Below are 13,991 nucleotides of genomic sequence, written 5' to 3' on the forward strand. Positions count from 1 at the left end.
AAGAGTAGAAAAAAGGCGGGTGTAAGTTTTTTTTATTTTAGGCGGAATTTAGTGTCTGTGACTGCACAAGCATTAATACAATATCAAGACAACACTAGCACTTATAAGGTGATGGATCCTCATAGGAAATAACTGCCACAATACAGTCCCAAGTGTTATAATATTAAAGAAAGCTTGATTAAGCAATTAAATATTTTACAGTGACAATTCATCCAGCACATTAAAATAAAGTTGCACACAGATTTCATCAAGTAATATCACTGGCATTAAATAAAACAGGTGGGAAATATTAATGCATTATTTGAGTCCATGAAAGTTATCTTTTGATGTTCACAAAAATCCTTGAAGTGGCAATTTTGTAGAGTAACCTCCAGATGTTACACATTGGTCCGAAGCTGATAATCTACATAAAAAGAGAACAGATGTAAAGGCAAATGACTGAGTTATCGGTGGATTTCTGGTGCACTGCTTATACAAAACTAATTATATTGACATCTAAAGATAATGGACTGATGTACCTCCACTCTGTGTGATGTATCGGACCCATGGTAAAGCTTGGTAACCACTTTTCTCGATGATCTTCATGTATCGCACCTAGTGAAAAGGCAGAAACTTGTTGAGGCAAAAAAATCTAATTGAATCTCGTTTCCCAGTCTAAACACATCATATCATTCATGACAAGTTGATTTACTCCCTAAAGCAGGTGAAGGAATAATATTTATATATACTTTTTCCCCCAATTATGACAAGCATGTTATGACAAGCTTCACAAATTTCGCATGCAGGTTGCTCCAAAATGACTTGCATTACTACAGGCTATATTTTGGGCATATTTGGCATTCACATCAGGACACAAAACCATGCATGTACACACCTGTATTCCTGAGACTGTGAAGTATGGGATTTCAAATTTGACTGTAATGGGGGGCTTTCCCTCCAGCTCATCATTCTCCACGCTGGGCAGACCAAAGTGAGCTCTCATTAGAAACTCTTTACCTCCCTGCCAGAGGTGGAAACACAAACCAATTAAACAGACACAGACAGACATATTCAACACACATTGAAATGTTAGAGCAGAACATAAATAAAAAAGAATAATGCGGTTTAAACAATTATTGTAACTTTGATTTATAAACTTCTTACCGGGAAGGACTTGATGGTCCAGACCACCAGGTTTTTCTCAGGCACATATTTGGCGTGTCCTGTGCTGGTTTTAAACTTGGGTGAGTCAGCATCACTAGGGACAGGGACCCTCACCTCCACATTATTTGCCACAGATTGCTTCTTAAATTGTCCCTTTGCCTAAAAAAAAAAAAATACACTGAAACATTAGGTAGGATAATGTGCATTCATCTTTGCTCTTGTTTAAAGACAACAACCACCAGGCATGAAAAATCTAACTATGGGGACACAAGTTACTGCATGAATCAAACAGAAACTGCTTTTACTTTTCCATTTATGTCTGAACAAATTCCTTGTCTTTTACTAATACATTCAAATAAACAGTAAAACAGTAAAAATGCTGGTTTCTCTGTACCTTAACCATGATTTCCACTCTACTGTGAGAGAATTTTTCGATGACTGATTCAATCCATATCAGCGGCTTCACCTAAAAGAATTGAGTAAAGAGGTTTTCATCATGCAAATTAATTATCACACAATAAAGCTGACATATATTCATAAATTCATATGCATTAAGCAGATCACTATTCATTTCAATGACGGTGTTACATTTTCATTTAAGGTATTCTGAGTGCCATTATACTTAAAATAAATACTTTTTTCCCTACTGGTTAAGCTGCAGTAATGTAAATTGTGCCATTTCCAGTACATAAAAGGAACTATCAGAAGCTTTCATACTCTGACCTACAACAACAATACTTATAAACAAACAAAACCTTCATTACATGTAAAGTGTGAGGCATAAATATGGAACAAATGAGAGCAATAACACATCTAGTATAAAAAGACAGTGATACATTAAACTAACATGAGTATTGATGCGGTAGGACATGAGTTCAGACTCGCCGTCTGGAGGGATGAAGGAGATTGTACGATCGCTTTCAAAACGTGACAGACGGACACACTGGTGGAACTTGACATCTTCCATCACCACTGTCTTCCCTTTGTCACCTGAACACACAACACAACCATCCCTGGGAGTCATACAAATAACAGTAAATAAACTCTGACAGACACGGAAGGACAGAAGTCTCTTTCTTACGTCCTGTGAGGGCAAAAAGCACTCGATCGTTGAGGCCCAGTCGTAGCTCAGGCATCCCAGACAGCATGGTCTTCAGCTTAATGCTGCCCACGATGTCGCTACTCATCACACTGCCATTTGCATTCACCTGAACAGACACAGAGTGGTGAACAAATCAGAATCGTGAAAAATGCTTGCATCTCTGATTTTGCTTTAGCCAGCCTTTAACGCTTTTGTTAAAAGTTTTTATATCTTGTGTTAATTTTATTTCTCTCGGCAACGTGTTCCACATTTGAGAGCCTTTTATAGAGAAACTTGACTGTCCTATGAAGGTCTTTCAATGTGTGATTTGACAATTACCACTGGCTGCACCTCTGGTGTTCCTGCCAGTATTCTGTCTCATGATAAATTTGCATAAAATCTCTGGTGCTAAGTTCTGTAAACATTTAAAAATGAGTTTCAGGTTTGAGAATTTTATAAAATTATCAAAACTGAGCAAATGATACTGCTAAAGTATGTAACAGTGGTGCCATCTCCTGGGGTTTTTAGCCATTATTTTCAAGGCTTGGTTATACAGAGAAGCGACAGGTTGAACCACAGTCAATGAGGCTTGGCTCCACACTGTGCCACATAAGTGCAGGGTGCAATTTGGGGGGATGTTTTTGTGTTTTTTTGTTTTGTTTTGTTTTTTTTGTCGGGGGCAGTTATATTCGTGGGGATGCGGTCCATAACTAATGTAACTAATGCTTTCAACGTCCAACTCCCGGTTCTATTCCTCTCTTATACAGCGGATCTTCCACGAAATGTTCACAACTTCTAACCTTTATCCACTGGACCCCCTCCACTGCTCTATGGCCCCCTGACACATGCTGGGCTGCATGAATTTGTCACGTTCACCTCTTTTTACGGTGCCCCAGTGCATGGGGACATTCATGAATTCTGAGACTGCCGACAGTTTGGTTCATGTGAACGTTAGTGCCAGTAATGTAGGATATAGGTGGAAGAAAACTCAGTCGCAACCTGCCTGTTATTTCAGTTGGTTGGTTTTCCCCCCCGAGGATGAAATTCATTGAGCAGAAGTAGGGATGTAAAAACCAGAGGCCAAACCCAACAAATCACACCAGCATGAGTGAAAAAATCATCGCATGCATGTACAACTGTGCTGCTTTGACTGGTTTAGGATGACTAATTATTTTGAAGTGGTTCAGGTTGCTCTTTACTGTCTTTGTTACCTTTTCAACATGTTTGTCAAATTTAGGTTTAGAGTCTAAAACTACTCTAAATACTTAGACAGGTGGTAATAGTGTTCTACTCCCCTAGATGTTTGATTGGTTGATATCCGATTGTTGTTTTATAGACCACTTTTGGTAGGTACTAACCACTTTACACTGGGAATGAACCACACAATCTAGAGATGCTCTGACACAGTGATTTGACTATCACAATTTCTCTCTTGTCAAAGTTGCTCAGATCCTTCTGTTGCCCATTTTTCTGTTTCTAACACATCAACTCTGAGGTCTACATGTTCACTTCCTGCCTAATATATTCCACCCACTGACAGATCCCATTGGAATGAGAATATCAAAATGAATACCACTTCACCTGTCTGTTTCTCAGTCTCTATTCAAAATCTACTCAGGTTAAGTCCGCTTTCTCCTGTTTTAACATCTTACCAGTACGTTGATGGATTCGATGACATCAATAAAGACCTCGTTCTTTTTGTACTTTATGCCCTCTGACCTCCAGGACACAGCGTTGGTGACTGTGGTCGGCACTTTGGATTTTGCCACCTCAAGTTTGGCGCCTTCCTGAGTAATGTATCTGTAAAACATAAGAGGACATGCGATGACTCAAACCCACAATTTCATTAACGTTAAAACTCTCCACGTCAACATTTGCATGTGTGTGTTTTGCTGAATCTCACTCCTGTAAGATCTTGCTGTCGGTGGTCTGAGGGAATCCAAAATCCATCAGCTCATCCAGCAGCTCATACACAACCACAAAATTGTCCTGAATGCTCTCCTCCTCGAGCTCTTTGAAGTACTCTGTGAACACCTACAAATTACACACCAACAAACATCTATTATCTCTTTTTTATGTCATTGTTCTCTGATTTTTATATCAACACAGATTGCTTGTGTAGAAATTTCATCCCTAAACAAATACATGAATAATAAGTCATTGTGGTGTGAAATTACATCAGGTGCCATGCTTACCTCAACCAGTTTGTAGAGAAACGAGTACACAAGTGAAGCATTGGAGTTTTTGTTTGTCATGGCCACCACTAAGTAGAGATCCGGTTAAGGAGATATTCTTGAGATCACTGCTATTGTTTACTTCCTTACATTTACTTTAATTTGCGTTTCAGGGTTTCATCTTGTTTCAATCACTATTTCCCAATTTATTTCTTACATCTGTGTTGGTAAATGTCCATGAATGGCTGGCCTTGTTTAACAGTTTAACAGACTTAACATACATTACAAACAATAAGGATACAGTAAAGGTTGCTGTGTTTGATCCACAAAAAATGAACATTTCCATGCGATATCACAGGACAGATGAGTCCTTCTTCTTCATGTTGCATGAGTAAAGGCATGAAGTGGTCAATCTCCGCCATGTCCACATCTCCTTTGTAGTTCCGACAAATCAACACCTAAACAAGGCAAATAAATAATAATGATGTTGACTGAATGGTGAAATATTAAACTCAATACGGCACTCAGGTTATAAAATAAAAACAAATTAAATAATAAATGTCAGTTGTGAACTTCTAAGGGCCAATAGCATTACAAAAGAGCAAATGTCATTTTATTTTACATCATGATAAATAGATTGCAATACATGTTTTTAGGGTTTGTTTTGTTTGCATTGTCATGTATGTGTAAACATGTATGAGTTTATTACAGAATTTTCTTCCTCTTTTTTAAATCATTAAGTATTTTTCAATGTTCTTCCTCTAGATTTATGAAATAGGCCTATTTATCATGTTCTGACCACAAATAATAATTTTAAACTAAAAATAACTCTCACTTGGGGAGATAAATCGGCCTTTAGCTGTAAAAGAAATACTGATTTGACATTTGTTGTTGTAACTATTGACAACTGACATGGACATTTTTTATACTATATCACAAATCAGTGGGAAGGGGAAGTCCTACAAGCTATAGATGTGATGTGTCCCATTTTATTCCATGTTGTGTAGCTGACTCTTGAAAAGTAAAACTGACAACAGTTTACAGTGGACAGCTGTTGAAATGGACATGTAAGTCCAGGGAATCAATATACACATTAAAGAATTAACAAATATGAATCATTGAACATCAAACCCAGAATAACTGATACATAAATCTAGAAGCAAATGTCAAACCAACTATAGAAATTGAGGTAATTCTATTTTTATAATTATTATTTATTTATCTATCCATTTATTTATTTTAGCCATTGCTTTCCGTCAAACTCAGTAATTTTGGTTGAGAAGCCTAATATTAACTATTGGCCAAGTTCTACTAATACAAAGTATATCAGCAAAGCAGAATAATTTAAAAATAAATAAAAACATGTGTAACTTTAACATATGTAATATATACACAATACATATTACAATATAGATATGGCTCACAGACACAACAAACTATTAAAAATGACATGGTCAGTCACATTAAAAATGAAGGTTCAGTTTGACAAAATACTCCCTAAAGAGTGATACTTAGGTTATAGCAGACTGTTACACAACAAAGTTGAAAACTGTGTCTTTGCTCCTTCTTTCCCTGGAACATGGAGTATGCAGATCCGTGCTGCTGGAAAAACAATGACGCACTATGTTTCAGCAGAAAGATAAGATTTTCAAGGTAGATGAGGGCCACACATGTCACCTGTTCAGGATGCAAATCTGATTCTAGTCACAAAAGCAGCAGTTTGGTTAGACTGGATCCTCTAAAACAAGGGGGTCAAAGTCATTTTAGCTCAGGGGCCACAAATAGCACAGTGTGGTCTGAAGTGAGCCAGAGCAGTAAAATAATGACATAATAATATGTAAAAAATGTCAACTGAAAACTTTTCGCAATGTTTCAGAGTGAAAAAAGCAAAATTACATCAATAAAACGTTTGTGTCTACAAACTATCCTTTAAAAAAATGCTAATAACATGAACAAACTTTTTTTTAAAGTGCAATTTTATCAATATCGTGCCTCAGCTTCTTATTTACACACATACATTATTACGTACAGATCACAGTGGATCTACAATGGTGCTAAGCATTTAGTAACAGGCAGAATTTTATAAAAAAAATTGCTCTTATTTATCTTAAGACATTTCAGGTTGTTCATATTTTTTCAGGTTATTCACATTTTTTGTGAAATATAAACATTTTCATGTAATGTGCTTGTGCTTTTTTAACACTAAAAAAAGAGAAATTTGGAGTTGTCATTATTTATAGGTTATTTTGATAGCATTTTACTGATCTGATCCATTTGAGGTCAACTTGGGCTGAATTTTGCATTTCACAAATTCATCCCATGGGCTGGATTAGACCCTTCGGTGGGCTGGTTGTAGCCTGTGGGTCATATGTTTGACACCTGTGCTCTAAAACATGGGTGACAAACATATGGCCTGTGGGCCATAACTGGCCTGCTAAAGGTTCCAATCTGACCCACAGGATGAATTTGAGCAAAAGAAAATGACACAGTCAAGTGTGTCAAACTCATTTTTATTTTTAAACTCAAAATTCCAACAACATTGTGTCTGTTACTAAATGTTTTGTACCTTTGTAGATCCCCTGTGATCAAAATGTATACATGATAACTTGAGGCATAATATTGCACCCCTTTTCTTTAGAAATTTCAGGTTTGTCAGGCACTTTTGTGAAAGGATAAAGTTTGTAAATGTAAAAACTCTCATACTTTAATTTGACTTTAACTCATTTAACAGACAAAAATTATGATATCATTTCACTGGTCTGACCCACTTGAGATCAAGTTTGGCTGCATGAGGCCCCTGAACCCAAATGAGTTTGACACTTGCTCTAAACTGTCATGTGTTGATGTTCAGCTCACACACCCCTTGAACACACACTGCATCTCAAAGCAGACACCTGAAACCATGTGTCCACCTGTTTGTCTGCTGCGACAACTTGACTAGTGTGTCAGGTTACTTTTCTGTCTTTAAGTGAGAAAAGAAAGAAAAGGATGATCAACAAAATGAGAAGACTGAAAGCTACACAGTGTTAGTAAAATACCTAAACACACTCTCTGTCTCCTTTCTTAAGTGTTTTTTGGGACCTGTGGTATATCCATGCATCCGGAAGTAGAAGATAAATAGTCCAATGAATGAGTCTGTCGCAAGCTTATCAATTTTTAACGACGCAAGGTCTGTTAATGTTTAACAGTTAAAGCTACAGTTAAAGAATTCAACCATGCCACTCAAAAAAGCTGAATTTGTGCGCCTCTTTCTGAAGTGTCGCAGTGAAAGCCTGGTAATAAAAGGAAGACATTATCTGTGAGTGCGTTCCTGAGCTGATCTTACCTTTCCCTTTAGATCCAACACAAAAACAGCGGAGGCAGACATTATGTTTGGACCCAGAGTGTCCAGTCCCCAGTGCAAAACAATCTAACACTTTAAAATTCAGGACTCTCCGCTCTTATATCTAGACTCTTTTCATCCAAACTACAGATATTCATCAGCCTAAGGTGATCGCGGATCCGCCGTTTCTTTTCCTGAAGGTGTCGTGACGTCATCACGTCCAGGTAAAACATTCACAGACTCCAGCTCACCTGAACGGAGGAGCAGGAGGAGGACGTGATACTCAGATAATCCACTAGAGGGAGCAAGAGACGCATACATTACAGCATGGACTGGATGTCTACTGAGCCCTGGTGGTCCTGGTATTAATATTAGTTCATAAAGGCTGTAACATCATTCAGGTTTTAGTTTTCAAGGACACTCAGGTGCTTTCTGAAACATACCAGGGGATAGTTAAATTCACATAGAATAGAATAGAATAGAATAGAATAGAATAGGATAGATAGATAGATAGATAGATAGATAGATAGATAGATAGATAGATAGATAGATAGATAGATAGATAGATAGATAGATAGATAGATAGATAGATAGATAGATAGATAGATAGATAGATAGATAGATAGATAGACAGATAGATACTTTATTGATCCTTTGCAGGAAATTATTTGGTTACGACAGCAGTAACAACAAAAAAACACACAGACCCACTTCAACAGACAACCAACATTAGACACACAAGGCAAGAAGTAATAAAAAAAAATTAAAAATATATGAAATAGAACAGACTCTTTACTTTCATTCAAAACATACACATGCTAGGGTACATTCAGTGACATTTCGGTGCATTGACTCAAAATCCTCTTTCAAGGATTTGCTTTCCATTCATCTCACAACTGACTTTCTAAAATATGACTGTGAAAAATCTCCCACATGGTTCCATAGTTCCTGCTGTTAAAATGTGAACATGTCTCACACCATCTACTTCAGCTCATTTATCAAGGAGTAGTAGATTCCTGTTCTTCATTCATATCCATGTACACATCAGATAATGTCTGCTGAATGCTACAGGTCACGTACATGACAAATCAGGAGCAGAATCTGTAATTCATGCTGGAACATTCATCACAATGCACTGCTAAGGTTTCTGAGAATTTTTGAGTAAAAAGTACATATTTATCCTCAAGTTTAACCTTTAAACTACGATGCAAATCCCACAAATATGAAATATAGTCATCCTCAGTTGAAAATAAAGCAAACCTGAATACACTAATAAAAGACAACTTTATGTAACAGATTCTTGAAGCAAATGACTATGAAGACTTCACACACATATTCAGTTCATAGTCCAACTCTATCTGACTGTCTGAATAAATTAATATGGAAAACAATGTTGCCTACCTTTTAGATAGTGTTCACAGTGTTCTGATTAGAAAATTACCACTTAAAATTACTGTCTGATCTTAACAGGATTATAATAAAGGAAAGAATAATACTAGAAATGTCCATTATCTATCAGTTTGAATACTGTTAAAGACCTTGTAAACACATATGTTAAAGATACCAGTGACCTTCTTTATGTATGTTCCTTCTGTAAAATGTGCCTTATCTCATTATAACGAACTGTAACTGTTTGCTAAACACCATAAACATCCTGTAAGAGCTTCTGTTAATAAAAACAAATCTTTATTAAAAAAGAAAAAAAAAGATATCAGTGACCTTAACAGACTTTTAGAGCGTGATAGCCTTGACTTATGGTACGACTTCTTTGAAACAGTTAAGGGGTAAGAGTGCATTTTGTTTCACTGTTTCTCATGCGTTATTATAATCAGTGTTATATATTCCTTTTGAGATGAACAGTGCAGTAGAAAATTTCTTTTTAAACATGTCATGATGGTTATTATTATGTTAGTATTTAAAGGTAAAACTTTACACAATGGCGTGAGTTCAGAAACATGAATACCTTTCATATTTCCTTGTATATTTCTATATTTTCTTACTGAATACCTTCTATATTTCCTTGTATATTTCTATATTTTCTTACTGAATACCTTCTATATTTCCTTGTATATTTCTATATTCTCTTACTGAATACCTTCTATATTTCCTTGTATATTTCCATATTTTCTTACTGAATACCTTCTATATTTCCTTGTATATTTCTATAGTTTCTAACTGAATACCTTCTATATTTCCTTGTATATTTCTATATTTTCTTACTGAATACCTTCTATATTTCCTTGTATATTTCTATATTTTCTTACTGAATACCTTCTATATTTCCTTGTATATTTCCATATTTTCTAACTGAATACCTTCTATATTTCCTTGTATATTTCTATATTTTCTTACTGAATACCTTCTGTATTTCCTTGTATATTACTATATTTTCTTACTGAATACCTTCTATATTTCCTTGTATATTTCTATATTTTCTTACTGAATACCTTCTATATTTCCCTGTATATTACTATATTTTCTTACTGAATACTTTCTATATTTCCTTGTATATTTCTATATTTTCTAACTCCAGCAGACTCTGAGTTCAGGCTACATGAACAGTGACTGATCACATGCTTTATGAACTTCTTAAGACATAAGCCTTACTCTGCATGATCTCCATGTATTTCCAGCAGCCCCTTTGGGCCTCTCTGGTATTATCCTCTGATCTAAGCCTCCATCCATATTCCTGTCTACTTCTTATCAACCATGTGTAAGAAGGCAGTGCCAGAGAATAACAAACCTGCCACAACATGGCATACGAATGAATGTATTTGGTGACCAGATGGAGATCGGTGTTTTCCAGGATCCCTCTCCTTCATCTATAAAGGTTTGGCTCTTCTTATCCAGAGAATGTTTATCTAATGATACATGACCATGTCTGGGTTGTAAATGACAAGGACACACCTTAAGCATCTAGTGATCACAGAGGATATAAGTATCATAAACAGAGGGACGGGAAGTTCATCACTGACAATTTCACCTTATTTGGCCAAAGCTTCCTACCTCAATTTGTCAGCATGCTTTTTGTCAGAGCCTTTTGTTTCAGTAAGCCTTAATGATTTAGATTAATATATTTGCATTATTGTTTTTTCATTCATTTCTTGGTGTATGTGATCTGCACCATTCAAGAACATGGCTAAATGCAGGCAAACTACTTTCCCCTGTTTCGGCTATGGTCCAATTCAAACATATGGAAACACTTCACAGTCAGACAAGATGAAAACAACTGCCTTTTCTTTTCTTTTACCCTGCACTTCCAACTGAATTAGATTATAACTGAACTTATGCATAAAAAATCCCCTTACCATAGGTAAATCAGCCACTACATATTTCCTTTCCAAAAGAGTTACCACATGGGAATTATTTAGATTATGGTCTTATTATTTTTGCCCCACCTTTTTACAACCTTTTGCAGAATATGTGAAAAGTTATCTACATACATATCTAATGATTAAACAAAACAAGGGTATGAAGACACAGCAGTATGACATTTTATAGACACAATATATAAAGTCATACCAGTGAGAAAATGTGAAGGGGTTTAAGAGAAGTTGATTCTAGACTAAAGGAAGTATATTCAGAAATGGTCAACCAATGGCAAACCAATTCATCAACAACTGAAGTTTCCAGATTCGTTGGATAAATGGAGGATGAAGGGAATTTACTCAGGTGATGAGGTGAACTGGACGTGTTAAACATAATAGGACAAAAAAAATGTAAAACCGTGTGAGAGCAATGTTACGGTGTCATTGGTTACAGTAATCTTCCTACAGTTTGTGTTCTATGATTGATCTGCTGAGACTGAAAAGATACTGTCAGGGTCAGTGGAGTTGAGCACAGCATGGTGCATCAGAGTGAAAGAGATACTAGTGAGATTCCTTGAGATAACATACCCTGATAACCACTACAGATGCTCTCTTTCAGGCTGATACAGGACATCCAACAGAGATGCTTTTGAATTTCACCATCAGCTTTTACTGATACAGATCCTCCACTGTTTATACACGTGTAGTGTTAATATACTGCTTTATTTTTTATAATAGCAGTGATTGGCTTTAAGGAAGGTTTCAGTTGCATCCTCTTTCCTCCTACAGTGTGAGATACTGTGGTTCTGTTTGTTTGGTTGCCATGTTGTCAAGCAGAGACCAAACAGACTATCGTTGTTACCTTATCATCAGGACAGTTGGTGCCCTTTTTGCCCCTGGCAGGGGAATATCTATCCTCCATCCACCCTCCTTCCTCTTCTCCACTGACAATTGTTGAGGACACTCCTCTTCTCTTACGTTTCAGTGGTGTGAGGTACAACTCCACCCTTCGGTTGCCATCTGGCCAATGGGATGATGGCGAAAATGTTAAGTGAGGAGAGGAAGGGAATGGTGGACAGCATTGCAAGGAACAGGTGTCAATTGTCACCTGAGCCTCAGGTGTATCTATTCCCTCATGCGTATTATATATTAGCACACGATGCTACTCAGGTTAATTTGCTTTAAGTACAGTAGTGGCATTAGCAGTTGCTGGTGTTGATGTAAACATAGTATTTTCAGTTTGCACAGTTTGGTCCATTACAGGTTAAAAATGTCCATATACTCAATTTGTCATTGACAGAGTGAACTTTAAGTGGATGCATACAAAGACAGATATTGATCTGTATGTGATACTCTTGGGTGTGGAGTTCATTTTTAAAGTGGAATGTGGTTACCAGTTCCTGACAGACAACATACCACAGCTTCCCACTCAAATGAGCCGATGATGGTTCAGTGTGTCCCTGATGTTATGTGTCTCACACACAAACACACACAGATCCATGCATACAACTTGGAGATCATTCTGTGGAGTAAATACTTACAACTTACTTTGTACTGTTAGAAAAACAAACAAAAACAAAAAACTTAGCTCCAAAATTAACAGGTTCATCATTGACCTGTGCCCTACCTTTACGTCAAGTTTCATGAAAACTCAGTAGATTTGCATTTTACACTTCCTCCCACTTCTTTTCAAATGAAATTTTACATGTTATAAGTTTTCATGTTTTCTTGAAATGTGTTTTATTTCAAAGCACTAAGGTTGGATTATTTTGTTTGTTTTGTTGTCCTTGGCGGAGGTAACTAAACTAAACTAAACTAAACTAAACTGAACTGAACTGAACTGAACTGAACTGAACTGATGTGAACTGAACATAATTCATAAACCAATAAATAGAAGCAGGTGAAAACATAACCTCTTCGGTGAGAATAACTACAATAAACAATGGCATGAGAATTCACTTTCTCTTGTTTCAGTCAAGAATTTACTTATATGATTTGGAAACCTGTTTTTATCTTTAGTAACTCTATGGAAGGGCACTGTTTTACTGGGTTGTACATTAAAAACAACATAAAATCAATGTTCCTTCCTTTACTTCTGCTACCTGGTTAAATAAATAAGTCTATTACTTCCTATTTGCTACAGTTGTTAAACAGTACAGATGCTACAGTTTCACCTCATGGATTTATACGGCTGCTCTCTGATGTTCTCAAACAGAGCTCTGCTGGGGATTTCACTGTAGAGATGCATGAAATATGGAGGAGGTTTATTACATTAGTGAGAGGATGACTGCTGTTGTTTGCTTTTGTAGGCATGTCGGACCATCCCTACAAACAGCACTGCATTCAGCCTTATTTGATTTGAGAAAATGAGAACACAGATATGAAGTACACTCTAAGGCTATAAAATGACATGACCAAAATGGAAGCAGCCAGAATGCAGAAATGGGGCACGTACTTCCAAATGAAAAGCTTTAAGTAAAACATTAACTGCAACTGGGAGCAAATGCAAGCTGATTTATGTGTTAAAGTGCTGAAGCTACAACAACAGGTCACAGTGAAATCGATGCAGTATTCAAATGAGAGGAAGATTTGTTTAGGTTGGCTAAAGCACAAGGATGTAAAATTTCCAGTCACATGATAACAAATCCTTGGACAAAAGGCGAAGAGGAAAGACAAGAGCACGATTGTGATCGCACTGTGAGTACTTGTCCACTCACTTTGTGAAAAGGCTAGCATTGTGTTAAAGCTGCAGAATAATGACAACGTAACCTGGCAACATACAACATTTACAGGTTTCATGGACATGTATTGTATCTGCACACAGGAGCTTTTTCAGTCCAGAGCTTGTCAAAAACACATTTACATGCCATGTATGTAATTTATCCAACATCACATTCCCCTAGGCCCTACTTCATTATAATTTGCCTTGACTATAAAAGTGACTGAAGAGAGAGACAAAGGAA

At 36.6% G+C, this 13,991-nt stretch overlaps 1 protein-coding gene across 1 annotated transcript; it reads right to left on the reverse strand.

Moving 5' to 3' along the window:
* Nucleotides 1–15: 15 nt before the first annotated feature.
* ap1m2 (adaptor related protein complex 1 subunit mu 2) lies at nt 16–7,952 on the reverse strand. The gene is made up of 12 exons (XM_030146795.1): nt 7,724–7,952; nt 4,700–4,856; nt 4,420–4,487; nt 4,128–4,258; nt 3,877–4,024; nt 2,225–2,351; nt 1,991–2,133; nt 1,538–1,609; nt 1,144–1,302; nt 875–1,000; nt 519–594; nt 16–403 (listed from the first exon to the last, which is right to left on the reverse strand). Exons 1-12 carry the CDS (start codon nt 7,763–7,765, stop codon nt 378–380), a joined length of 1,275 nt encoding a protein of 424 aa, XP_030002655.1. The 5' UTR covers nt 7,766–7,952; the 3' UTR covers nt 16–377.
* Nucleotides 7,953–13,991: the final 6,039 nt, after the last annotated feature.

This window comes from Sphaeramia orbicularis, chromosome 1 (genome assembly GCF_902148855.1).
Source record: "Sphaeramia orbicularis chromosome 1, fSphaOr1.1, whole genome shotgun sequence".
NCBI classification, from domain to species: domain Eukaryota; kingdom Metazoa; phylum Chordata; class Actinopteri; order Kurtiformes; family Apogonidae; genus Sphaeramia; species Sphaeramia orbicularis.

Coding starts and splice junctions, on each gene's coding strand:
- ap1m2 (XM_030146795.1), bottom strand. CDS start 7,765: ATGTCTGCCTCCGCTGTTTTTGTGTTGGATCTAAAGGGAAAG. Junction 4,857..7,723: donor TGTTGGATCTAAAGGGAAAG/GTAAGATCAGCT, acceptor TGCCTTGTTTAG/GTGTTGATTTGTCGGAACTA. Junction 2,352..3,876: donor TCGAATCCATCAACGTACTG/GTAAGATGTTAA, acceptor GTGTCTGTTCAG/GTGAATGCAAATGGCAGTGT.